Here is a 25,646-nt window from a genome sequence, read left to right as displayed (position 1 = left end):
TAGCATGATGAAGTGTGAAGATTCGGTCAACCCACCCCCTCCCAGGCAGGAATCCCGCTTGCTTCCATCGTGTCGATAACTCACGAGCCACGATATGGCGACGAAAAACAGGTAACGCCAAGTTTTTCATCATGGCTGGGATCATCCTTCTCTCCTATGATTGCCGCACCCACAACAATCTGGCGCCATCACCGATTTTCCTCAGTTGCCTGCCACTCTTTTTTCCAAATAGAGGCAGACGGATCAAACAAGTACTGACTTCGGGTGGGAGGTTTTTCCGGACAAGGACCTCGTTGCGCTCGAGTTATTGTATGCAGTCATATACCCACGAAGGTGTAGGGGTTCCAGGTTCACGGTCCGGAGTTTTAATTCAGTTTCGTAATCCAAATGGGTAACACCATTTGCCCACGAAATTTGTTGTGCAAAGTGCTTGTGGAAAGCCAGCTGCGTTTCATCCTAGCCAGGGTTGTATCAATTATGCCTTCACTTTGCGACGAGTGTTGGAACTACGTCACTCCTTCCGAAGTGAAAGCCATTGCCTGCAAACTCAGCTGTGCTGGTCATTTCTTCCAATCTGAATGGAAACCCCGAGACAGTCCACATCAATGGTTAGGGCCATCGTCGGACATGGCCCAATCGCGCCCTCAATGGTGATCGTGCATCCAAGCCATTAATTCCAATGCATATCTCCCTTCCCAACCCCCCAATTAAAAGTCCACTGACAGACCTGTATTTACGCACCAATTAACCTGCTTTCGTCTCCAATGCGCAGATATCTACCCCACCACCCCAAATCATCGGCGAACAACCACTGTACATGTTCGCGGTTCTTACAGCTGATGATGATGACTCCTTCCGACGGCCAGCAGTGGTAGTCTTTCTCTATCAAACCTGCTTTCAGCTCCGTTAATCGTCAGTGTCTGGCGACGAATGGTGTCTCTCAATTCGTATCTTTCAGAAAGGCTCTATACGCCCCTTCCCATGGGCACGTACGTGCCTACGGCAACTTCTGTCCTAAGTTCGCCTCATCCAGTGGTGGGAGGCGGAGAAGTCCCTTGTTCCTCTTGTTTAATTTGTTAGTTGACTTGCTGCTCAAGTCTTCTTTGCCAACCTCTAACGCTTCTAGCTTCACAATACTCTCGGGGCGTTCGCTCACCGAAATCGAATATGCCGATGACAATGCCCCCTTGGAGATAACAATAATAGTAATACTAATAATAATTGTTCAGCTGTAACATCTTTCCGGTGCTTCGCCGCCATGCCACTCGAAGGAAGCACAAGGGCTGGGATACTGCCAGGTTTCCAAAGCCTAGACAGGGGAAGTCGAGAGGCGGAGGTCGGATTCGAACCACGGACCTTCCGGTCAGTAAATTCGCGCTCTAACCACTTGAGCTATCTCGCCCCCTAGACTTCATTCACACAAAACGTGGCAATTATCCCGGATTTTCAGTGGTCTCTGCAGCCGAGCGAATTGACAGTGGAAGTTTCACTGTGAAATTCATAAAGGTATGTATACGTACCCGAGCTCAGGGGAGCTTTGTGGTTACAGTGCGAACTTGCGACTAGAAGGTGAAAGGAACAGTCTTTCGGCTTTAACACCCTTTCAATGAATAGCCGCCATGCTGCCCGCAGGAAACACGAGAGCTGAGATACTGCCAGGTTTCCCAAGCCAAAATGCTGGAATGGGATTCAAACCGCCACTGAACCATCTCGAGCTTGCTCATCATATATATATATATATNTGGAAACCACGTTGCCGTCGTGCTCAGTTTTCAGCTCAGACCAATCCTTGTAACTCAACTTGTTAGTTCCCTAGCTGCTGTGGCGTACGGGCGCTTGAAACTGTTAACCTAATGCAACAAAATCATCAATATCAGCGGACAACCCGACCACTAGCTAAATAATCAGAGCTGCCAACGTCCCCTTTATATCCAACGTGGATTGGACGCACATTTTCCTGTTTGCCACATTGCGGTTGGAATGGAGACTGTCCGCCCTTCCGGGGTACGATGATGTCTTTATTGTTACCCTATTGCGTGTTTATATTGAATACATAACACACTGGTGAGTTTCACACTGGCTTACCTAAGTTCGTATGTCTTCTGAAACTTTCACTTGCACCTGCTTGGCCGTGATCTGGACCTTATTTTCTTTTTTATAATCGATTGCCACTCTCCGTATCTTTTACTCAGTCGACGCGACGATGACTACTCACGCCACAGTCGGCGCAGGCGCTCACGATCCCGTTCTCCTGTGTTACATCGACGGGCGTTTTCCACAACTCTCGAAGGTTCACTTCCGGCAGCCAATGGTTTGCCAGATGTTTCATCCCTACCTCCTACTTCACTCATGGGCTCACTTTTGGCCCAGGCCAAGGCGGCGGAGGAAGCTGCTGCCAAGGCGAAAGCGGCAGCCACATCCAAACCAGCTACAGTTGGAGCAATGACCGCAATTGCAAATGCCGCGGCAGATCGGATCAAAGCCGCACGTACTGGTGGTCTCGGCGTTTCAGGGATAGAGGGAGCATTAATCGTCAGTGAAAATTTAGATAAGGATGTGGAGCAGAGAAGACTTGACCAGGAAATGCAGAAGGTAACCGAATTAGTTTACATTTTGCTCATTCATATTCTTGTACAGCGTAGAGAAAGGATTGAGCGATGGCGGCGTGAACGCAAACTAAAGCAAGACATACTGTCCGTACAGCAGAGGATAGTGGAGACGGCAAGGCAACCCCGATCAGCGAAGTGGAATCTCGATGACGATGACGATGAGGAGGACACATCAAAGAAGTCGGCTCCGAGCAAACAGACTGCTGAGGATGAAATCGACCCGTTGGATGCATTCATGCAGGTAGGCAGTACCTCACCTTATACTGCAATACAGAAATTTCTCATAAGAGAGTGACCATTACCGAGAAGGGGTTTTTGGACCTCTTCTTTAGACGTGCCATCTCTTCGGAAAGATGCACACAGTCCAGAATCAGTGGTTTGAGTGGTCGGAAACTGCAAACACTCGGAGCCTGTAGATATCACTGTTTAGCGGAATGTACGGCTATCTAACGGATTGTCTGCATATATACATTATATATATATATATGCATATACATGACATCTGTATTTAAGACTACTCTTGTCGATTTTCTGCAATAGTCGCGAACCGATTTGTCTGTTTAGCTGCAGGAAAAGTTATTTAGTTTAACAGAGTAGCATCTTTGATTTCTTTATTCACATCTATGTCTCTGAACGATCTCCATCAGAATTTGCATTTGGTGCCGGATTTCCCTTTAAACACGCGATTTTGCTTACTTACATCGAGCAGCGACTGAAGTCCGTGAAATCTCAACACACTGACCAGCAATTTCGAAGATAGGGGATAGAGATTGTCTCCCCACAACAGCACAGTTTTCCTTCTGGTCGGTTTTACAAATTTGATTAACGTTAGCGCTTGGAGCATAGACAAGGACGGAAGGCTTTTGATTTTAACCTGTTTGCTAGACTACTATGTGACGCAGGCTCATTATGCTCTGAAATGCACGCATCAACACATTTCATCAAGCTTTGAGTGCAAGAAGGAAAACCAATGATCCTGAATGTGTTATGGATCTGAACCCGATGTATATATTCGAGAAAGCTCGCGAACCCACATAACCCGGGCAGTTTGACACAGTATAACATCACTGGCCCATTCAAAGTTAGATGTAGCTTGTCTGACTCTGTATTTGAGTGTAGTTTGTTTGTAGTTTGTTTTCGTTAAGCTATTTTCTGTCCGTTTCCTGTTTTGTGGTCTTTCCACTGGTGAGAGAACTGCCATGAACTACTTCATTACGGGTGAACGACAACATGTTGCTAACAGTCGACACAACGTGATGTTTTGTTGATAGCTCAGCTTTGCACGAAGGTGCCAGCACCAGCTGTCAGTTCCTCCAACTACACACCATCATACTTGGATGACTGGTGGTCTGTAACTCCATTTCTACGGTTTCTGTTGACGTACCTGGCGCATGGTTATCTGTCTTTTGGTGTTGGAACCGATCTTGACGGTGAAACCGTTTATATTCCGCTATTCGGAAGAGACGTACTTATCTACATCATTCGTCCACCTATTTGTTAGGTGCGTCACTGTGGACTCCTTACATTCACTCAAGGAATTTACTGGCTGGTTGTATGGAATGATGAGGTAGAGTTAGAAGATGGCACATAATCGGGCTTGTGAAGTATTCCAGCCGCAACTTCTTCGGCTGTTCTTTGAACCTTTACGTCAGCAGACCAATTAAAATGGGGAAACGGATGTGCGGATGTACGACTCCTATCGACTTTTTAATCAATTTCGATCCCACTACCTGTCATGTCCCACTGTGTTTCCAGGGACAGGTCTAGAGTATGGATGCCTGGGCAATGTATAATTCTAGCGAGCAACCAGCTGTGCTTACCGTTTGACACCATCGGCTGGGACCATGTGGTAGCTGAGGTGTTGTGCTTGTTCGCAATGGTGGCGATTCAAAAGCGACTAGAGCGTGCATAATTCCAGCGAGCAACCAGCTGTGGTTATCGTTTGACGCCACTCATTTCGAGTTTGCTGCTGCCCATCGGCTGAGACCATGTTGTAGCTGAGGTGTTGTGCTTGTTCGCAATGGTGGCGATTCAAAAGCGACTAGAGCGTGTGAAACAAATTAGACCTTTAGCACAGTGAACCACCCTGTTGGCGTGACGTTTATTTATCTAAGCTTTGACAATTGGCCACTTCGCAATACAGTACGCGTGGTGCGTATGATTTGGGACTAAGCCTTCCGACAACTTGCAATAATCACTAAGAAACAAAATAAAATCTACCCATAGATGAATAAATATAATGTGGTTGTTTCGAGTGGTTTGACAGTTAGAATAACGAGTCTTTCACACCAGCATGAAAGACCTCACACTACAACAAGNACCCGACAACTTGCAATAATCACTAGGAAACAAAATAAAATCTACCCATAGATGAATAAATATAATGTGGTTATTTCACGTGGTTTGACAGTTAGAATAACGAGTCTTTCACACCAGCATGAAAGACCTCACCATACAACAAGGGACATCGTTGTCGGCACTGTGAATACCGCCTTGACCTTCCACACTATCTGGCCGGTGTTTCACACCTCCATTAAAACTTAGAGATTCGCAACATTAGTCTTCGCAGTTGGATGTATATTTGAGGAATGTGAGATATCTCGAACCTCAGTTTGACACTGATTACCGGCAAAACCAGCAATATCTTGCTTGATCATTCAAAATCACCTCGGAAATGGCTACTTAGGTTAAGGTAATCTGGAACTCACATTGCGTATAGTTCGCAACACACCCTCTATTTACCTCTCAAGGAACTCAAACGGAAGTAGCCTTCGGTCGTACAGTGGCAAAACAAAGAGATTCACTTGAAAAGAGACTTGCGTATGTTTTGTCTGCACAAACAGGTGATTACCAGTGGCCTCTTAGGAAGGCAACTAAAATACTGCCTAAGAAAGCACTTGTTCAAGAATCAAAATCGCCAGAGCGGCGAACAAGTTTTATTGAGCTAAGGTGGTTTGGACATGTATTATATATGAGCTCGAGATGGCTCACTGGTTAAGGCGCGAAATTACTAACTGGGAGGTCCGTGGTTCGAACCCGACATCTGCATCTGGAATGCTCCTGTCCAGGCTTGGGTAACCTGACAACAAATCGACCCTCGTGATTCCTTCGGATGGCTTGACAGCTATGCACTGAAAGAGCGTTACAGCTGAAGCACATGCATTACGCATACTCAACTACTGTCTACTAAAGTAAGGTTTTTTCCGGCGAAAGGAATGGGTCATGACATAACTACATGGAATGAAAGCGATAAATGAAGTTCTGTGGGATCCTGGCACATTACTAGCTGATTCTCCTTGAACTTGACTGAAGACCATTCAGGATGTGGCGCGCAACTAACCTCCGCTGGCTAGCTATCAACCCCTGGCCAGACGGTAAAGCTAACTTCGTCCTGCTTGTGCACTAAGTTGCTGATTGGTGCAAACAATTCTATATTAGTCATGCTGGTTGCTTTTCACTCCGAAATAATGCTCAGTTGTGTTTGTTTCAGTGCTGTTCGAAAGTGGAAGAACCTCATTCTCGATCATCTTCTCTAAAAACTGAAGGCTTCTTCATACTGAATCCCCACCCTTTCTCCTTCCACCAATTACTTGACCATTAGTTCCTCCTCTTTTCATACATCGATTTTAGCTCAAAGTGACTACCTGACCGCTCCAATGTTCAGCACTGGATTCATTACTCTTAAGGATGTTTCTTACACTAATACTTATATCTGAAACGATCATGAGTCGTGAGAGAAACTCAAACTGAGTGTCACCTTTCATAATGTAAGTATAGGCCAAACACATATCGAGAAGTAACCACAGGATTCTACACTTCAATTTATTCTCCTGGTTTAACTAGGTTTCCAGCAGTCTAGAAACCATTGGGGTGCTTTTTTAGTCCCAAACCTACGTTTGTCACAATTGCCCTTCGGCTTTTAAGACTGGATTGCCGCTGTTTTTTTATGGAATTCATATCCTGTCTTCTGGGACAGAGTTGCTCCTCAGGTAAGAAAATCGTGGACTCTCTAGGTATTAATTGCTTGCAGCGATTAGGTGGGTTAGTTGAGTAACGTACAAACCCCAACAGTCGATTCGTTCAGACGGTAGTTTATCAATAAGTGTGGTACCATTAATACAATAATGAAATGACAAACGGTAGAAATCTCAAATCGTGGGATTACGCCGGATTGAGCACGGCTAATTCCGAATAAGATCCTGTAGAATAAAGTAGGTACAAAACAGTCTGCCTATTCGACGTTAAAGAAAAGTGGCCACTAAATGACGAAACCCATGTTACTGTGTTGAGCCAGTTGCGCGACGCCAAGATCAAATAAAGAACAAGAAGAGGGGGTATGGGAACAAAACGAGGAATCCCGTTGTACGCGGGTGAAGTAGGTTGGTTTTAGTCATTCCTGAGGAGGACTACTGTAGCTGGCAGCATGAACAGCCGTATCGAGCTTTCCAGATCCATTTACATTTTACATGCTCACATGCATAGACGGATTAAGTATTCCCCACTTCACTTGCTGGTTCCCCGCATTTCAGTTTAAGTCATTATTGGTGGGACTTATGATCACCCCACGTGACGGACCTGCATAATGTCATTGGACGGTGAGTGTTTCTTTTGTGTGCAGTATTCCTGTTCGTGAATTTTCCGCTTTTTAAGAGGTAACTTGTGCCCGATTCGTTTTGGGTTCATTTAGGAGTTTGGTTCTTTCGGTCATAGGATAGTCAAAAGACATGTCTCACTGAGATGGGCAAAGCCTCGCAATCCATTTTCTTCACTACACGTTCCTTTATTCATATTCTCGGACTGGTTTCGTTGCATATCCCTGTAACCTGTTGCCTTTTAGACGGTAAACGAGGAGGTCAAGAGCTACTCAGACCGTAATCAGACTCCCACTACTGCCCCAACGCCCAAAACCAATCAGTCTAAGCCGCCTGCCGGAACAAAACCGCCTCCAAAAACGGCAACCCCTGCAGTAAACTCGAAGCCACCGTTAAAGAAACGCGTTATCGGTAAAGGGGAACTCATGGAAAGTAACATCGACGAGATGGAATACTCTTCAGAAGAAGAAGAAGAGACCCTTGAGGATGCGTTGGCTCATTTGCAGAAAAAGGAGAAACTACTACCTGTGGATCATTCGAAAATACACTACAGACCGTTTCGGAAGAATTTCTACATCGAGGTTCCGGAACTGGCCAAGATGAGCAAAGAAGATGTGAAAGCCTATCGAGCCAGCTTGGAGAATATTCGTGTTCGTGGTCAGGATTGTCCGAAGCCTTTGAAAAACTGGGTTCAAGCGGGAATCAGTTCACGGTTACTCAGTTGTTTGAAAAGGTAATGTCGTTTTGCTGGCTTTCGCCATTGCGAATGATTGATGCAGATGTGTAAAGTCTTCTCTCCATACAGCATTGGTTTTTCGAAGTAAATTTTTGATCCTACTCGTTTTAGCAGCAGTCTTAACAACAGTAGTGCGGTTATTGGCTCGCTCCTGGTGTTCCGCACCCGTTCTGTTCAGCTGTAGCACCTTTCTGGTGCCTAGTTGTCATGCCACCCGAAGGAAGCACGAGGGCTGGGATGCTGCCAGGTTGCCCAAGCCTAGACATGGGAAAGCGAGAGGCAGAGGTCGGGTTCGAACCACGGAGCTTCCGGTCGGTAAATTCGCGCTCTAACCACTTGGGCCATCTCGCCCCCCCCCCAGGTAATTAGAAAACGGGTATCTGGTTGTGCTGCAGGTACTTCAGTCATGGGAAACAAACAAAACCGTCAACTGCGGCAGCTGGGCCACGCATGTTGAAACATCGCCTACCTAGGCGACGCTCTTCGGCTGGCTATTAGTAAATATTTAACAATAGCTCTGGTGCGTGTGGACTCCGTCTTGTACTTTGTTGCACTCTTGGTCGTACGCATCGACTAAATATATCCTAAGCGAATGTATGAAATCGGGCCACTTCTGTAGACAGACAGAATATTTTCGAAGTGTAAGAAATGGATGCTAGTTGTAGAACACCTTGAGATTTGTGGTCGGTTTGAAAGTCAGGTACACTACCATGAAGACCGAAGATTTTCCCAATCAAGCGTCAAAAATGGTTATTTTCCACAGAAACTGTAGATCTGGATTTTTAGTAGAGCCATTTACTAAATGAAGTTGTCCTCGTTCAATTCGTTTCTGCGAACCACACTAATGCTACTTTCTAGTTGCACAAATCTGATGAGGCTCATTGATGACGAGAGCAAATACATCTGGATGTAACTGACAAAAATGGATTTCTTACTTATACGTGTGTAGTGCGTCAGAATCTCGTGAGATTTCCGCCGGTGCGCTCTTTAATGGCAATTTATCGTAGATAGACTTTGCTCCAACTGATTACTGGCTTATAAGACGAACTTAGCTCAATCGTCTTAGTACTGTGCGCAAGGAGGAAGAGCGAACGAGCTGACAAATGGTTTGAAGCTTCCTAAAGGAAACTACTCACAAGGTTGCTGAAAACTCTTCGACAGCCCAGGACCGGTTCTTGGGGCTCATCAGGTAGACGCAGTCCCCGAGTTTCCGTCAACTTTATGTTCTACTTGGACCCAAATTAGACTATTTCCGAGAAATACGCTCATTTGCAAACCAATTTGGTGTATTTCTCGGAAACAGTCCAATTTGTGTTCAAGTAGAACATAAGGCTGACGGAAACTCGGAGAATGCGCCTACCTGATGAACCCAAAGAAGAACCGAACCGGTCCTGGGCTGTCGAAGAGTTTTCAGCAACCTTGTGAGTAGTTTCCTTTATGAAAATATTCTGTGATATCTCGAATATCATGCCAACTGAAACATGAGTCAGCCTGTGTGCAGCACATTCAGTTGTAGAATATCATAAACAAGAGATTCAGTTGAGTCTCTCGTGAAAACCAAGCTTGTTAGGTTGAAACTGAGAAATCGGAATGGAATCCGTATGCGGGAGTAATAGTGGCACGCGTCACGTACCTTAACAGGAGCTCTCGCCGTAACTGTTATTGAAGTGTCAAACTCCTGATACAGAATGCTTCCAAGAACAGTCCGACTGGGGACGAGACAGCTCAACTAGCACATAATTCCTTCATCGGGACTCTCATCTCATACGACTGAATATGCGTATATGTTGACTTTCCCCAGGCTTCTTTCCATGTCAGCAAAAGAGACCATCCCCTGAAGCTTGCCGTTGAATTTCTGAAATCCGTTACTGTTTACACGTCTTTTTTCCCACCACTGTCTCCTCTACCCAGATCACAGCTGATTTCCCCAAAAAATTTGCTCATGTGTTCATCCTGTTACGTCTTATTTCAGAAATAATTTTGACAAACCCACTCCAATCCAGTGCCAAGCTTTGCCTGTGCTCATGTCCGGCCGGGATATGATTGGAATAGCCAAAACAGGTAGTGGTAAAACGCTCGCGTTTCTCGTTCCACTTATGCGCCATCTGGAGCATCAGGATCCTTTGGAACCCGGAGATGGCCCGATCGCACTTCTTCTAGCCCCAACACGTGAACTGGCTCTTCAGATATTCAAAGAGGCTAAAAAACTGGCTCAAGCTGTAGACGCCCGAGTTGTTTGTGTGTATGGTGGAACAGGAATTAGTGAACAGATTGCTGAACTCAAACGGGGAGCAGAAATAATCGTTTGTACACCTGGTCGGATGATCGATATGCTTGCGGCCAATGGGGGTGAGTGTAGCCTGATTTTTGGTGGAGTGCTACTCATACCTTCCACCCCGTGACATATCGGTCCTCTTATGGCCTATAGTTTCCAAATTTACTATGTCCACTACTCTGTTCGTGATTTCACGTCGTGTACTCCTGGTTCTGTTTTTTTAATCCTTAAGCTGCCTAGGTGTTGCGAAGTGTTTACGAAGCCACCTCGGTAGATTCAATACTGGTTAGTCTTCATAACAGCAAGCTTTTTATCAACAACACGAACAAAATTATTCTACGGTTTTAAAACAGTCATCGTGTGTAGGTCAGCAGCACGAAATGCGCGGTCAGTAGTACTTCAAACTGTTGATAGCGTTGACTGGTTCTTGAGCTGCTTACCAAGCTTAGTAATCGGGTTGCGAACACCTCACCAACCGGTGATACTTTGTCAATGTTAAGCCGACGAGGTTGTTCCTCGCTTCCTGCTGCATTGCGCTCCTCGTCGCCGGTACCAGGCTTGTATTGTATGATTGCGAGACGTGTCCTCTGTGAGACCTAATGTATTTTTTACCACGGGTGCCTCAGAAGCCTTGCTGATGTCGGATGACGTCAATGAATTCGTAACAAGGTATTTAGAAATCGTCCACCCTTTCGATGCCTAGCTGCCATGCCACCTGAAGAAAGCACGAGGGCTTGGATACTGTCGCGCTGCCCAAACCTAGACAGGGGAAGTCGAATGGCGGAGGTCCGTAGTCGGATTCGAACCACCACGGTCAGTGAATTCGCGCTTTAACCATTTAGAAAACGGGTATCTGGTTGTGCTGCAGGTACTTCAATCATGGAAAACATCCAAAGCCGTCAACCGAAGTAGCTGGGCTACGCATGTTGAAATATTGTCTACCTAGGCGAGTGTTTTTCTACCTGCCTCTTTCAGTAGAGCGAAAACCACGAGGTGAACAACGTATGACTTGGCAGAAGGGTGTGAAAGATAGTACCAAGCGATTACATGTTGTTGGTTTGGTCCTCGTGATCCCTCCCGCTCTTGCTAGAAACTGTAAAAAAATGGCGGCAGGTCGATGTTGCTGTCAGATTTTCTGATTGAATACTTGGAGGTGTAGGCTCCTGAGCACTGACTCTTTTCCCTTACACACGTTTCTTTTCATTCTAAGGCTTTGAATATAACCAAATATTTTTTTGGTTGTACGGCAATGTTAACGCTAATGTTGCTCTAGTGGGCTGTTTTTTTGGTTCCAATGTCTCCAACTCGAATATCTGGTATGTAGCTGGATGTTGTTGAACGTATTGTCACTTGCCACATGATTTTGTCATTCATTATCACCCTTTCGCTTCCGGCTAGCAGGAGGTTTGTGCCCGAATCCGTGAAGAGACAAGAATGTACGAGAAATCCAACTGAGTCTCCCCTTAAAGCAAAACCAGTTTACAAATGAGTATATTTGGCGAAACGTCATCGAACTCCTGCTCACTCGGAGCCTGTTGTACTCTTCAAGCCACATGCTTTGCCGAGTCTTATATTCCCCCATTTGTGGAGACATGTGACGTGCAGCCTTGTTCGTCTCATCCGCTCTCTGATAAGGCATGTTTCAAGCTGCAGTACTTTGTTTGTCATTTCGAATGTTAGCTTTGGAGAAGAACGCGGCAAATCTGACACTTTCCTTCCGCAGATCCGTTTTGACCTAAACACACTAGTCATTCGGTGAGATTCTGAATGTAGCAGCATTATGTACCCTCTCTGACAGTGTTGTGACTTGATGTACTCTTGATGTACGTGATGCAACTCTGTATCGGTCCCTTGGCTTCCTTCTCCGCCCACTATGGGATATCAAAAGGCACGATAGCTCTACACAGCCCTTTATGGAGACAGAGGAAAATTATTCCAACTGTATTTATAGGATAGTCATAGAGTGTTCCACAAGGTCGTACCAGAATCTCCGTGAGGGGGCGAGAAGCGTCGAGTCAAAGATGCTCGACTCAGATTGGCTGGCATTCTGACCAATCAGAACATGCCTTCGTTTGGCCCGTGTCCCGCATGTGACACATCCGTCCAAATGATGTGATGTTCGATTATTAGGGACGGCTGGCCTCCTGACAGACAATCCGTTTGCGCCACCTCACTCTAAGCCTCATGCATACCGTGCGGGTTTGGACAAAATCAAAGACTATCCCTAGTGTCTAGTTATTTCCTTGCAACAGTCGTGTCCCTCAGTTGGTGTCTGTCCTTGTGCGAAAACTCCTGCAAGTTTTGAGCCGCGTCCTCCATCCGCGTACATTTTTTGTGGCGTCCTTCCAATACGATCCATGACCTCAAAGACCTTTATCGATCGAAGTTCATCACACTTTGCGTGGGATGCACTTGTGAGGCTTTGAGCTGCACGACGATTTTGGTGCATTAGGGTTGCTTTAAACCATTTGAGCACGTTTGTCCTTTTATGTAGCGTTACCCTTGTTTTGGGGAGGAGATGAGGCGCCCAAAAAAGAGAGATCACCTTCACAATCAAGCTCTAGCCGGACCGCAGTTGGAAATTTTCGGGCAGCTATCCCTCACTTGAACTGTTTATTGTTCCGTCAAATCGTCAGCTTCGACAATTTTGTTTATCGTGTACAATTTATCCACCGTGTTTGCCGATATTAAGTGATGTATGGTCACATAAAATCTACTAGATGGAACAAGGAGGCGAGAAAACCACTCGTGGTAAGTGGGTCTTGAGATGTAGCCACCGGTAAGATGCGCGACACCCCCACATCCTGTCTTTGAGTGGATGATCCACTGTGACGTACGACTTGTCTCGGGATGTATACAGTAATAATACCACATTTTTACTATTTGAGTGTCCATGGTACTACTGGATTTTCGGACGCATTGTGTAAGTGTTTGATTAATCAATTCCTATCCATCTCCAACTAATCCACTTGTCGTAATTTAGGTCGTGTAACCAATTTGCGTCGTTGCACATATATCGTTCTGGACGAGGCGGATCGCATGTTTGATCTCGGATTCGAGCCTCAAGTAATGCGCATCGTCGAGAACTGCCGGCCCGATCGTCAGACAGCTATGTTCTCAGCCACGTTCCCCAGACAGATGGAGTTGCTTGCCCGGAAAGCGCTCACCTTGCCAATCGAAATACAAGTTGGTGGGCGATCGGTCGTGTGTTCGGACGTGGAACAGCACGCAGTGAGTGATCACAATACTCCAGTGGTTTTTTTCTATTGGCCGTTCTGTTGAATGAATTTTGGTTGCGCTTATGGTCGCTCGGATCACAACCTGCTAGGCTCATTGTCGATTTCTTCTAAATCGTGATGCGATGCGATACTGACCATCTATGGAAAGTGTTTTTTTAATGCCTACTAATTCTAGACGTAACATACTGCTCATAAGGTCGCTGAAAACCCTTCGATATCACAAATAACCATCATGAACGAGAGATTCAGCTGGATTTGGTTGAGTCTCCTGTTAAAACCAAATTCGTATGCATTTGTCGAAGACTATTACTCTACTTTGGCTTACACAATCGTGACACTGGAGATGTGACGGTGACACGCGTTCCCCTATCTTACCTATCCTGCCCGCTCACGGTATGCATTAGTTACTGCGTCCAATGGAGTCTACACGAACTCTACTGTGTAACCGGCTGACAGCCACAAAGGAATAAGAAACACACTCTGAGGTTTAGGTGGCCCCGCTCACACTTTAGGGGTCTCGTGTAGCCAAGGAGTGTCCTGAGTGAGAAACCTGCTCAACTGATAGCAAATTATTGCCTGTTTAACTAGAAACAGTGGCACATTTAGTTTTTTTGTCACAAATCTGTTACTTCAAATAAGTGAATGCGTTCAATGAGGTGCTGTGTGCTCGGTATGCCAGTGGTAATGATGATGAGAAGAGGCAGAGTGTACAGGATATTCATACTCCGTTTTTAACAGACAAGAATTGCTGTTTTATCTGTGATACTACTCGTCTTTCTAGTTTCTTTTGACCAAATATTCCCATTATGCACAATATCGATTTCTCCCAAACAGCTAGTTCTCACAGAAGACGAGAAATTCTACAAAGTTCTGGAACTTCTAGGCATCTACCAGGAAGCTGGTAGTGTCTTAATATTCGTGGAGAAACAGGAAAGTGCAGATGAACTGATGCGTGTGCTACTGAAATACGGCTACCCTTGTTTGTCCCTACATGGTGGAATCGATCAGTACGATCGCGACTCCGTGATGACCGACTTCAAGCGAGGCAATATCCGTCTTTTGATAGCCACTTCGGTAGCCGCCCGTGGCTTGGACGTGTCTGATTTGATGGTCGTGATCAATTACGACTGCCCTAATCACTACGAGGACTATGTTCATCGATGTGGGTACGTAAACCTGGATGTGACCCGATTGTTTCACTGTACTGTAGCTAGGTAAACACTTTTACTATCTGATAATTATTTGTTTGTTCCATTCTCCTTTTCAGGCGAACTGGGAGGGCCGGAAATAAAGGCTTTGCCTACACTTTCCTCACTCCGGATCAGGAACGCAATGCAGGTGACGTTGTTCGAGCATTCAAACAAAGTGGTCAGAAGCCTCCAGAAGACTTGCTAGTCATGTGGAACTCGTACAAAACCAGAATGGCTGCAGTGAGTTATGACAGTTAGTTATTCCCTTCCATTCAAGATCGTCCACACCAAACTCAGGTGACTAGGTTGTTTCGTGTGGAGCCCCTATTTTGTTTTGTTCGTTCACTTTATATGACTGACCTCATTTGAGGTCTCCTATTGAATTTCTTGCAGGTCCACAAGTGGAAGCATAACGGAAGTTCGAATTATCAACGAATAGATTGTAGAATACTTGGACGTATTCGGGAAACTCCACTTGATTGACGCGCAAAATCACAAGCCAGAAATTGTGGATTCTCGAGATTTATCAAAAGATACGGTACTACTTATATAAAGTACTCGATAGAAGGGGCACAAGCCTCAAATTATTGGGGTTTCCGTCTAAACTGTTGCACGAAGTAATGCAAATCCAAAGCTCGAAGATGACAAGACGATCTTAGTTTGCGACACACGCCTGGGTACAACACGTGGTAAAGCAAGATGGTCAAAAAGCGCGCATAAAAAATGGTTGACCTAATTGGTTCGACAAGTCAAGGGTTAAAAGTTCATAAGGGATTACAAATGCATATCGAGTCTATGAGGTAGACGCGGTAAACAGCAGCGGACAAGAAAAGGGTTTGGGCGAGTTCATCCACGATGAACTCTGCTGGATTCTGTGATATCTGAAGATCTTTCCTTAACCAGCTGTTAATCCTTCGTAATGTTTCACACTTACGGTGTTCGCTATCCTCAGACTAACGGTGTTGGTTATTACTTCGGTCGTTTACGGCACCACGCTGTAACTCATTCGTTATCAACTTGTAGTCCCGTTTACCCTAAAGATCTTAAATCCAGGGGTGATAATACTGAAGCACACTCCTGTTTGTGCTACGAACTGAATTAAAGGATTGATATGTTTCAAAAAATAAAATGAGCCCAAAATCGGCTTTGAAAACTGTGGCTTCCAGTCGTCCCCATTCGGTTGACAAGCGCTACCATGGTCCAATTGCGCATGAAGCTCGTACACTAGCTCTATGACCCGCTTCTGTTACCCAGCCGTTAGCCGAAATCAACGGACGGCCAGTTGTACCCTAGCTATGCCTCAGCTGTCCTACGGCCCCGACCTGTTTCATCGTTTCACGAGTCCTCTGCTTGTTACAACATAGGGGATCGCGCCTCTCTCCATCGTTTATTGTCTCCGGTTGGAACCGATCAATGCGTGTAGTAAACACGAAGCTCGCATACTTCGTGTGTGGTCCATCATCGGGAGAGCGAGATTCGTAAGAATCAGGTTGGGTTCCGTCCTGGCTGATGGCGCTTTGATGATATCTTCGCCTTGTGACAAGTGCTTGATCTTTAACTATGGTGTTTCTTGATTTGTAAGCTCTATCTGTTTTCAGCAAGTATAACGGTCTCCAAATTCCTCTCCTCTGTAATAACCCCATGCACCTACTCCCATGGATATATGTTCGTACGGGTTTGCGGAAGGCTTCCACCTGTGTTCATCACCTAGAATGATTTCATGCAGATCTGAGCGGTTGTAGAATTTTAATCATGTGTGAAGCTTGATATGATCAACTGTTCGCTTATTTGCATAGTCGCGGATTCTCGCGGAGGTCTAAGCCATTCGACCCTTCGGAATATGTAGTTAAATCAACCTCATGAGGCCCTTCATGCTTGTTAGAAGTCATCTTTCCTGAAATGAAACCCGGTCGGTGCATATTTTCCTTTGATTTACATTGAATTAGGACAAAACGAGATGAGAGTTCTTCAACAGTAGTCCATTTGACCATTCGATTCGCCTCTGGTCGTCCCATCCTTGTGTGCTGTCCTTTGGAAAATCGACACATCCTTATGTAAAATAATGATATCATAAAAAAAAGTGCTGTTTTCTTTCTGTTTGAATTTACCCACATACATCACCCTTGACCTCACTCTCTTTCAAAATACAGGAAGGCAAGAAGGTGTTCGGATCCTCGGGTTTCCGTGGTAAGGGCTTCATGTTCGATGAGGCCGAGGCCCAGCTTAACAGTGAGAAACGTCGGGCCCAGAAAGCCGCTTTGGGTTTGCAAGACTCCGATGAAGAAGAAGCTGATCCGTCCAGTCTCGATTGGGAGTCGAAGATTGAAGATATGTTGGCTAGTAAACGGAAGGTGACGGACGTTGCCAAGAGTTCCATTGGAGAACTGACAACAGACACTGCCGCTGCAAGGTAATCTCCCATCAACCTATAATGATACCCATTTTTCGGTGTGTTTCCGTTACCTAACCATAGACCTCTCAGTCCTTAGCTCACCCTCTAAAGCCGTGCAACCAACTTTCTGCCAACTTTTATTGCGTCCTGCTCGAGCAACTCGGTCGTAATTATCCTAACCATCTTCTTGGCTCTAGTTATTTGAGAAACCGTGGTCAATTTTCAAATCCCTGAAATTGGTTGTGAGAACAACCTGGAAGCAAACTGACCAACGAACGCAAGGTGTGTTTGCACTAAAGGAATAAAATTGTCTCGATCTTTTGGGAGATTACCACCGATATCGTCACACCCTAGGTGATCCGATTCGTGGTTTAAAACAGAAGTACCGCGAAAGGACCTCCGGACGAATTCCGAAGACATTATTCAGCCTCGATGTTTGGAAGTATACAGAACTGACAGTACGCTGTAGTGCATCGAAAAGACTTCATCTATCAATGGTCCAATGACTTTAATCCGCGAAGTCGACCGCTGGGACCGCGATCGAACGCGTATGGGTGAAGCTAACGGGCAATTGGAGGCACGCTTCTGTTAACACAATGATGTGCGCGTCCGACACCTGAAAACATAATCCATTGGAACAAGTAGGAAAAATTCGGCCATCGCTCTATAATAAGGCAGTCGTCTAGCTTGTAACACCCTTTCGGTACATGGCTGCCATGCCACCCGAAGGAAGCACGAGGGTTAGGATACTACCAGGTTGCTCAAGTCTGGACAGAAGAAGTCGAGAGCCAGAGGTCGGGTTCGAACCACGAACCTTCGCGCTCCAACCACTGAGCCCTTCCGGAGTACCAAAATTGATAACAACAACTTCAGGTTGAATCCATTTTGCTCTCATCCTTGTCAGTTCCACAAACCGAATAGTGGTTTGAATTGTTTGCACAGTGACCGTCTGACCACATTCACTTGTGTAATTTTGTGTAGTGAATTGTGTGCTACTGAAAACAGTGAATTCAGATTGTCCACAATTAATTTGGCTTCCGTGAACCCACCTTGAACGAGTTCTACCTGTGTGGCAATCACCCATCCGCAACTGTTAAGCTATTTTTGTCTAGAGTTTGTACTCCTGTGAGCAGCGCACGTTTTTGACCTCTAGCCTTCCGTACGTTATCGAAACTGTGTCGTTTCAATGGAAAACGAGTGCGATATGAAGGTACTAGTAAGGAACTTACGAACGACCCCAATGCATCCCGCTATCAATTTATAGGATTACTGTTGTGTCTCACCATGCATCCACCACCAACAACAATTAGACTGAAGCTGTTTTGTTGCACACAGAATTGAGGAGGTACAAAATCCATTGGTTGAAACTTGTGGGACCACCATGGATCATCGTCCGATTGGGAGAGCGTGTAGTAATATAACTGTTCAACTGTAGCACTCTTTCGGTGCCTAGCTGCCCTGCCATCCAATCGAAGCACGAAGGCTGGGATACTGCCAGGTTGCTCAAGCCTAGGCAGGGAAGTCGAGAGGTAGAGGTCGGGTTCGAACCACGAGCCTTCTGATCAGTAAATTCGCGCTCTAACCACTTGGCCACTGCGCCTCTATCAGTGTTTGTGGTACTTTTACTTAGATATTCTGACCAATGTTCCTTCATTTCCATCTCAGAGCAGCTATCAACTCGGTTTGTTAGCCACAAGTTTTTGGATCCTTGCTCCTTTGAAGTTTGTACTGTAGATTATCAAGTGAGACGTAATTAGGCATGTAAGTTGGGTAGTTCTGTACATCCATGTGACTGAACAGAAGTCAGCTCTCGATGAGGTGACAGGTTGTGTTCCGTGACTGTCACAGTGCCTGCAGTTTTACATAACTGCTTACTACTGCTAGCTTGCTCACTTCGAATGCGCGCTGATGACACTCCAAACCATAGCTTCCGCATGAACCTGTTTTTCGGATACTCCTCTACATCTGTTGAATTGGTAAAGATTTGACTTGGGTCACCAATGGTGTCATGGTGACACCGTCATGGCCTCCATCTGACAGAGTAATCAGCTTAAACTATGTGGCATCGCGCCTGGTGGGACCATGATGCATTGCTTCACAGTACCCCACCTCAGAAGGCTGGCAAATTTTAATGTCTGATGGACGCCCTGACACAAGTACTACTCCCTAAATCCTTATGCATTTTCGCTTGGATTTGCATCAATCTGAGTTTGTAGGTTAAGTGTAGTGCCAAAGTGAACAGTATCCAAGACTGCGTTGCATAAAATTTAGCAATCATGAAGGCAAGTAGCCAAGTATATTTGGACCACTGAATTTTCGCTATTGCATTCACATACCCTATTGATGGCCCGTCGAAGATTTTAACAGATAAAGAACATAAATATACACTCTGAGTAGAAAACTGAGTTGGCAGCCACTGTGAAACGGGTAATGTGAACCACCGGTCACAGCGCTATCCGGATACCCAGTGAAATTATACGAAGGGACTTTGTAGAAAATTCGAGGTGAAATTACATGAATGGTCGAAAAAATCGCTCAGCTGTAACGCCCTTTCGGCGCATGGCTGCCAAGCCACCTGAAGGAAGCACTAGGGCTGGGATACTGCCAGGTTGCGCAAGCCTAGACAGAGGAAGTCGAGAGGTGGAGGTCTGGTTCGAACCACGAATCTCCTGTCAGTAAATTCGCCCTCCTACCAACTGAGCCGTCTCGCCCCCACTGACCTGATGGTCCGTGGTTTAAGACTGATCTAGTCCAGGCTTCGGCAACCTAGCAGAATCTCAGTCTCTAAGCTTCCTTCAATTAGTGTGGTAGGTAGCCGCCAAAGGAATGTCATAACTGGACGATTATACTTTAACGGTCGTACACCTTTGCTGAATCTTGGAGTTTCCGCGTGGAATTCCTGCCGAACTCCTACTCGCTAGCGATAGACTTGCGATGGTACGAATGATTTTATGATTTCATCATGGTGCCCTCTCCCGACTCATCATAGGCATTCCGCAGCCAGCGCACTGGTATCAGACGGGTAACATATTCTTTCCGTTTACAAGGTGTACTCATTTTTGTTAAGTCCCATTTCGTGAAACTAGAATGTCTTGAATAAGTGTCGTGAGTGAGCCACTAATTTCTGCCTTATTTCTCTCTTCTCTACCCATATCTTGTCCAGTGCCCAAACAGCTTCCACTCCCCTCAGTGCAGCCTTGGCCTTAGCTCGTCAAAAGGCTGCCCAACTGGGTATAAATAAAAACCTGGGCACAACCGCTCCGGTCACGCGTGCGGACGCCACACAGGCCACAGCCATTGCAGTCCTGTCGGGTACGACGCCGCCACCTACTGTGGGCCCGGCCAGTGCCAGTGTGGCGGCCGCAGCAGCTGCTGCCGCGGCCGTCACAACAGGAATCACCAGTAGCCGGACTCTGGCCGAACAAGCAGCCGAAAAGCTCAACGCCAAATTGGGCTACTCTAAACAAACCGTAGCTGGAAGCGGTGAAGAGGAGCCGAACGCTCCCGCAGGCAGTGACGTCGTACGCAGGTAAGTCAGCATCTGGATGCATCAGCTCCTTTCTGCTTTTTTTCTAATTGCCGGCTATTTTCTGCTTATGCTAGTAGAACAAAGTGGTCGTTTTTCCCGTCACTGTATGGCGCATTTCATTTCAGTATTGATCCATAATTAGCATCTCTTCAGTCGCACTGAATAGCTGATGTTGTGCAGTCAGTTTGAACACCAAACGCCAACAGCGTTTCCTCTTGTACGGATACTATGTAGGTCTCAGCATCAGTCGCTGTGTGAACTCGTGTGTCATCTTCATCGGCCACTTCATGAGCTACTTCATTGGTCCGTCTTGTGACCCCAGCCAACTATACGTTTAATTGTTTCTACTTTCTTCATAGGTTTGAAGAGGAACTGGTTATAAATGACTTTCCCCAAAGTGTACGTTGGCGCATCACTGGGCGTGATATGCTCAATCACTTGAATGACTTTTGCAACGTTGGTGTGTCTGTACGTGGAGTGTATATGCCTCCAGCGAAAGCGAAGACACATGTTCCTGAAGGAAGCGACGATCGACCACTGTATTTGTGCATCGAAGCTGTCACCGAGCGAGAAATCACTATCGCGAAGAAGGAGATAATGCGTGTAATCAAGGAAGAAATGTTGAAAGTGGTAAGTTCTTTTTCGCTTCTTTCAGAAGGCAGTGAGCAGAAATGTACTGGCCTCCCGGACTGTGATCTTGCACTGCCTGACTGGAATAGCACACACCACAATTTTCAAGTCAACCGTCTTGTAGTGTTTCATGATTCGCTGTCATTCACGAACTCAGACGATCTTTAGATCACGGTAGTAGCAGACTTTCTTAGAATCTATAGTCTAGCAATATTTTCTTAAACTGATTATTGGTCGTTGGGCTAAATGTGCATTCCCAGCCCCCCAATGAATCCAGAGTCTGGCTGATCTCGTGACTGTAGTGTTGTTCGGGTTACTTGGAACCCCATGGGAATTTCGTTCGTTTTGGTTTCTGCGCTACACACTTTATAGTCAACTCATGTCACTGTGCATTGGGAACCACAAGATAGTACCAAGACATATAAGGATCGTGGAGGATTCGTGCTGTGGTTAGATAGTGGTCATTCGGCTGACTCCATTGCTGGTTTCATCTTGCTCATATAGGAATGTGTGACTCATTTGGAGGGAGCTAACCATACCTCGGGCTGCAGTTTCTTTGGAAATGCTCTTGGTTTCCCCTAAGCAGCGTGTTTCGAATTGACCTAAGCCTAAAAGCGAGCTGTTCTTTACAGGTTCACCTCCATGTTTTGGTTTCGCGGTTTAATAACAAAATAGTAATCTTTCAGCTGTAAGATCCTTTGGGTGCCATATCTGTCATGCCACCCGAAAGAAACATGAAGGCTGAGATAATACCGGGTTACCCAGGCGTAGACAAGAGCGATCGAGTTTTCGGGGCTGGATTCCAACCGCGGACCTTCAAACTCGGACTCTCCTAGTTCCGATCACTGGAGCGGTTGTTTGGACGTCACATGTGCGTCCGGACTTTGGTTTGAACAATACAGGACATTTACCATGAGATAGATGAACGACGAGATTGACGTGGATGGAAATTCAACAAAAATCGCCTCAATTCTTGACTAATCCAGTGCTAACTCAGAGCTCCAGGTAGCTCACCAGTCAAGACGCGAACTTACCGACCAGGGGGTCCGTGGTCCGAATTGTCGATCGCCCCTATCTAGGGCAGCTGTAGCACCCTTCCGGTGTTCAACACCCGTGCCACCCGAAGGTTGAACGAGAGCTGAGATACTGCCAGGTTGCCCAAGCCTAGACAGGGGAAATCGAGAGGCAGAGGTCGGATTCGAACCACAGATCTTCCGATCAGTGAATTCGCGCTCTAACCACTTGGGCCATCTAGGGCAACCTGGTGGTATCTCAGTCCTTGTGCTTCCTTCCGGTGGTATGGTAGGTAGGCACCGGAAGAATATTAAAGATGAACGAGTATTATTATTGTTACTATTATTATTATTACTATTATTATTATTATCATTATTGTTATTGTTATTTTAACCCAGGGCTAACTAGTGACTAAAACCTCAGCACCCGATAGTAAATTAGTGATAAATGTAATACACTTCTCATGAGGCTGCCTGGTGCACCACATTCACTTGAGTAAGAATACCATAAAAGTAAGATTCATTTGGGTTCCGGATGAGTCTCGCGTCAAACCCAAGATGGTGTGCAAATGAGTGTATTTCGCTAGTGACGGACGGTGTTTTAGTTGCTAGATGGCTCACTCACGAAGAAATGTCACCGCCCAGTAGTTCGACACTCGGAAATCTTGGTCCGATTGGGCCATTTCTATTGGTGCCATTGGTGAGTTGAGTCCGGGGGTCTCCATCCAGAGAAGCATCATCATCATCGATAGTATGACATCAGTGTTTAACACCGATGTTTCGCTACCGTACAACCATGGTTTATTTGAAACCCTAATTGTGAAGAAGAGAATAAAGACGGACGGGGAACGGACTTAGTGCTAGCTTACTGCAATCATTCCGAGGTGCCTACATCTGCAGACACTCATTCGGGCAATCTGGATAGAAACTGACAACAAGAACGCCACTGACATCGTTTGGCAGACATATCCTGTAGCGTCTCCAACTAAGTGCAGTGAGAATCACTCGGTCCCCACCCTTGAAGGCGAGTAGCACCGACAGCACCCAAACGTTTTGTGATTTCTTTCATACCCGTCTGTCATGTCAAGAGTCGGCCACCTCTCTACTTCTGCCACTCTGAATTGGGCAACCATACAGCAAAGCAGCCCTACTGTAGCATGATACACATGCCTCCTGAGATTCAGCCGTACACCGGGCAAACTTCGTTGCTAGGTTTTACACTGTTCACCTGTCGGTAAACCTCTCCACTCAGCACAGGGCTGGGTGAAAAGAGCTGCTGCTACAGATGTTCACGGGAGCTAACGCCTTCCGTTTGACTGCCAGCTGTTTCATCGGATGTCCACTCAGCACATGGGTGAAAAGAGCTGCTGCTACAGATGTTCACGGGAGCTAACGCCTTCCGTTTGACTGCCAGCTGTTTCATCGGATGTCAGTTCCCCATTGAACTTTCTTCTCTAGAGCATTCTCTGTCTGTGGGAATCCTCCGTGTTGCAAAGTTCCTACCACCTTCAACTCTCCGAACGCCAATTTCATGTGCACCTCATTAGTCCAGTCTGATATTTCGCTCCCCTGTGTTTTCACCCGTTTTGATATTTTCACAGTAGCCTCTAATCACCGGCGCCGTATTTCCTGTATTGTCCACTTATGTATACTGAGTGAGTGTGTGATCACAAACCTAGGATTAGTAAAGTGTGTTAGGTTACGTACGATTTTTGCGATCTCTGGCTCGTTTGCAAGAATACGTTGCATTCGTCGTATGGGAAGCTGGAAATCCTAGTCCTGACCTATTTGTGTACGTATGGGGAGACCAGCATTGATGGACACCCATGCAGTCCTGTGTGGCAATGTGTTTTAGCCTTCCGTGCTGCTTGACCGCGCAGTTCGGTCAAAACAACTAAACAAAAGCGTATCCTGTTTGAAAGAAAATGGGATTGTTTCGCAATCCTTATTTGCCCATAAAACTGGTAGACACTAGCTGTCGACCTCACAAGATTCAAAGTAACAATGAGATGTTCGATTTGACCCATCGTACAACTGTGTGGTGGATTGAGAAATCTTGGAACTGTATGCTGAAAACTTCTCAAGTGCCTTCGTTGTGTTATCTTTGAAGTTATTTGGGCGAATAAACCCACACACACACACACACACGTCTAACTGGTATATTTGCTACTTTGATGCAACTTCAAATTTCACAAATATCCCCTTCCTGGGGGCGTTAAAGCATCAAAGATTACACTTCCCTCCTCTACTATCGCCTTCAGAAGACTGGTTTTTAGCTGTTCATTTGACATCCAGCCCAGCTAACATAAAGGGGTACTGACTGAGTCTCTGTGGGTTCCGTCTCGCTTCTCTTGAGTGGCATTTTGGCGGTAAAACTTCGGACGCTACCGAATGTTTTTTGTATCCAAGATGGGATGTCAGTTCATTCTAAAAACCGTTCTCTGTATTGTTACTCGTTGGGAAAACAAGAAGGCTGTCCGCCTAGCCAGACAATACCGTGTTATTGTGTTTCGTGGACTGTCGAAGAGTTTACAGCCACCTTATGAGTAGTATGCCCCGCCAGACAGGATACTATCATACACTTTATTTGATCTCATGTCGAAATATTAGGAAGCATATTTATCATACTGTTCTCTTGATTGACATGCTACTGCAGCCGAACCCACATTTGTACACCTTTTCACAACTCATTTTCCTAATTCTAATGAGCTTGAATACGGGTTCACTCTGCATAGCAATTTGTATCATGACTAGACCGTGAGGACTTCAGCAAACCATTCAATATGACTTCCAAAGGTGCGTTATGCCAAAGCCAGACATGAAACAGCTTCTCGTTGTCTGCCCTCTCGCTTGTACGGAAAATCGCTGTAGCTTATGGCTGAAGGATTTGTTCGTTTCCGTCGTGAGGATACTCTTCTGTTGAGATGTGACAACACTCCTCTTGCTCCACATATTGCTCTGTGCGCACCATAATGCCCATTTATCTAAATACTTCAACGGAGTTGATCAATGTGAAGGCAAACTATGCTTCTGTCCACCACCATGGTGGGAACTCTCTCGATACTAATCAAATAAAGAGTGGTTAAGTCCGTCTGACTCACCAGGAATTAAAATTATTATTGTTGTTATCAGTAGTATCTTTATTCTTCGGCTTAACTCAACCTTTGGTTTGATCACTGTAGTTTGAACTCAATGAACTCTTTTCTCCTCCATTCCCCGTTTCACAGCAGTCCGGAAGTGCGTCCAGTCGCGGACGGTACAAGGTTGTTTGAGCTCATCCCATCCCGCACTGATTCACGTTGTACATAATGCCTGTTGTTGTCTTCTAACCTGACTGGCCGCTGTTTTCTGCAGGCGACTTTGCAGTCGCATCCCGTTTCCGGATAAATAGTGCGTACCTTCGGCGTCCCTGTTTCCACCGGCGTCACTTTTGAGACAATA

General features: G+C 45.8%; 3 protein-coding genes across 3 annotated transcripts in view; 1 reads left to right on the top strand and 2 right to left on the bottom strand.

Moving 5' to 3' along the window:
• T265_09808 (hypothetical protein) overlaps positions 1-8,345 on the bottom strand; it is a gene marked incomplete at both ends in the record, with an annotated part of 10,807 nt that extends 2,462 nt beyond the window's left edge. Inside the window, 4 exons of the mRNA XM_009175985.1 lie at positions 1,002-1,186; positions 5,625-5,757; positions 8,103-8,195; positions 8,236-8,345. Of these exons, the coding sequence (XP_009174249.1) occupies positions 1,002-1,186; positions 5,625-5,757; positions 8,103-8,195; positions 8,236-8,345 (521 nt within the window). The remainder of the gene's footprint in view (positions 1-1,001; positions 1,187-5,624; positions 5,758-8,102; positions 8,196-8,235) is intronic.
• On the top strand, positions 2,194-25,646 carry T265_14961 (hypothetical protein; the record flags this gene model as incomplete). The annotated part of the gene is made up of 10 exons (XM_009175992.1): positions 2,194-2,850; positions 7,447-7,934; positions 9,910-10,286; positions 13,196-13,443; positions 14,286-14,617; positions 14,719-14,881; positions 16,792-17,051; positions 20,197-20,562; positions 20,922-21,192; positions 25,433-25,646. Coding segments are annotated over 10 exons (3,207 nt in total), but the record flags the coding sequence as incomplete, so codon positions are not given.
• T265_09807 (hypothetical protein) overlaps positions 17,716-25,646 on the bottom strand; it is a gene marked incomplete at both ends in the record, with an annotated part of 38,033 nt that continues 30,102 nt past the window's right edge. Inside the window, 3 exons of the mRNA XM_009175984.1 lie at positions 17,716-18,028; positions 20,279-20,487; positions 22,227-22,356. Coding sequence (XP_009174248.1) covers positions 17,716-18,028; positions 20,279-20,487; positions 22,227-22,356 — 652 coding nt within the window. The remainder of the gene's footprint in view (positions 18,029-20,278; positions 20,488-22,226; positions 22,357-25,646) is intronic.

This window comes from Opisthorchis viverrini, assembly GCF_000715545.1.
Source record: "Opisthorchis viverrini unplaced genomic scaffold opera_v5_303, whole genome shotgun sequence".
In the NCBI taxonomy this organism is placed as follows: Eukaryota; Metazoa; Platyhelminthes; class Trematoda; order Opisthorchiida; family Opisthorchiidae; genus Opisthorchis; species Opisthorchis viverrini.
Note: the sequence above shows the minus strand (reverse complement) of the source record. Positions and strands in the feature narration are given on the sequence as shown.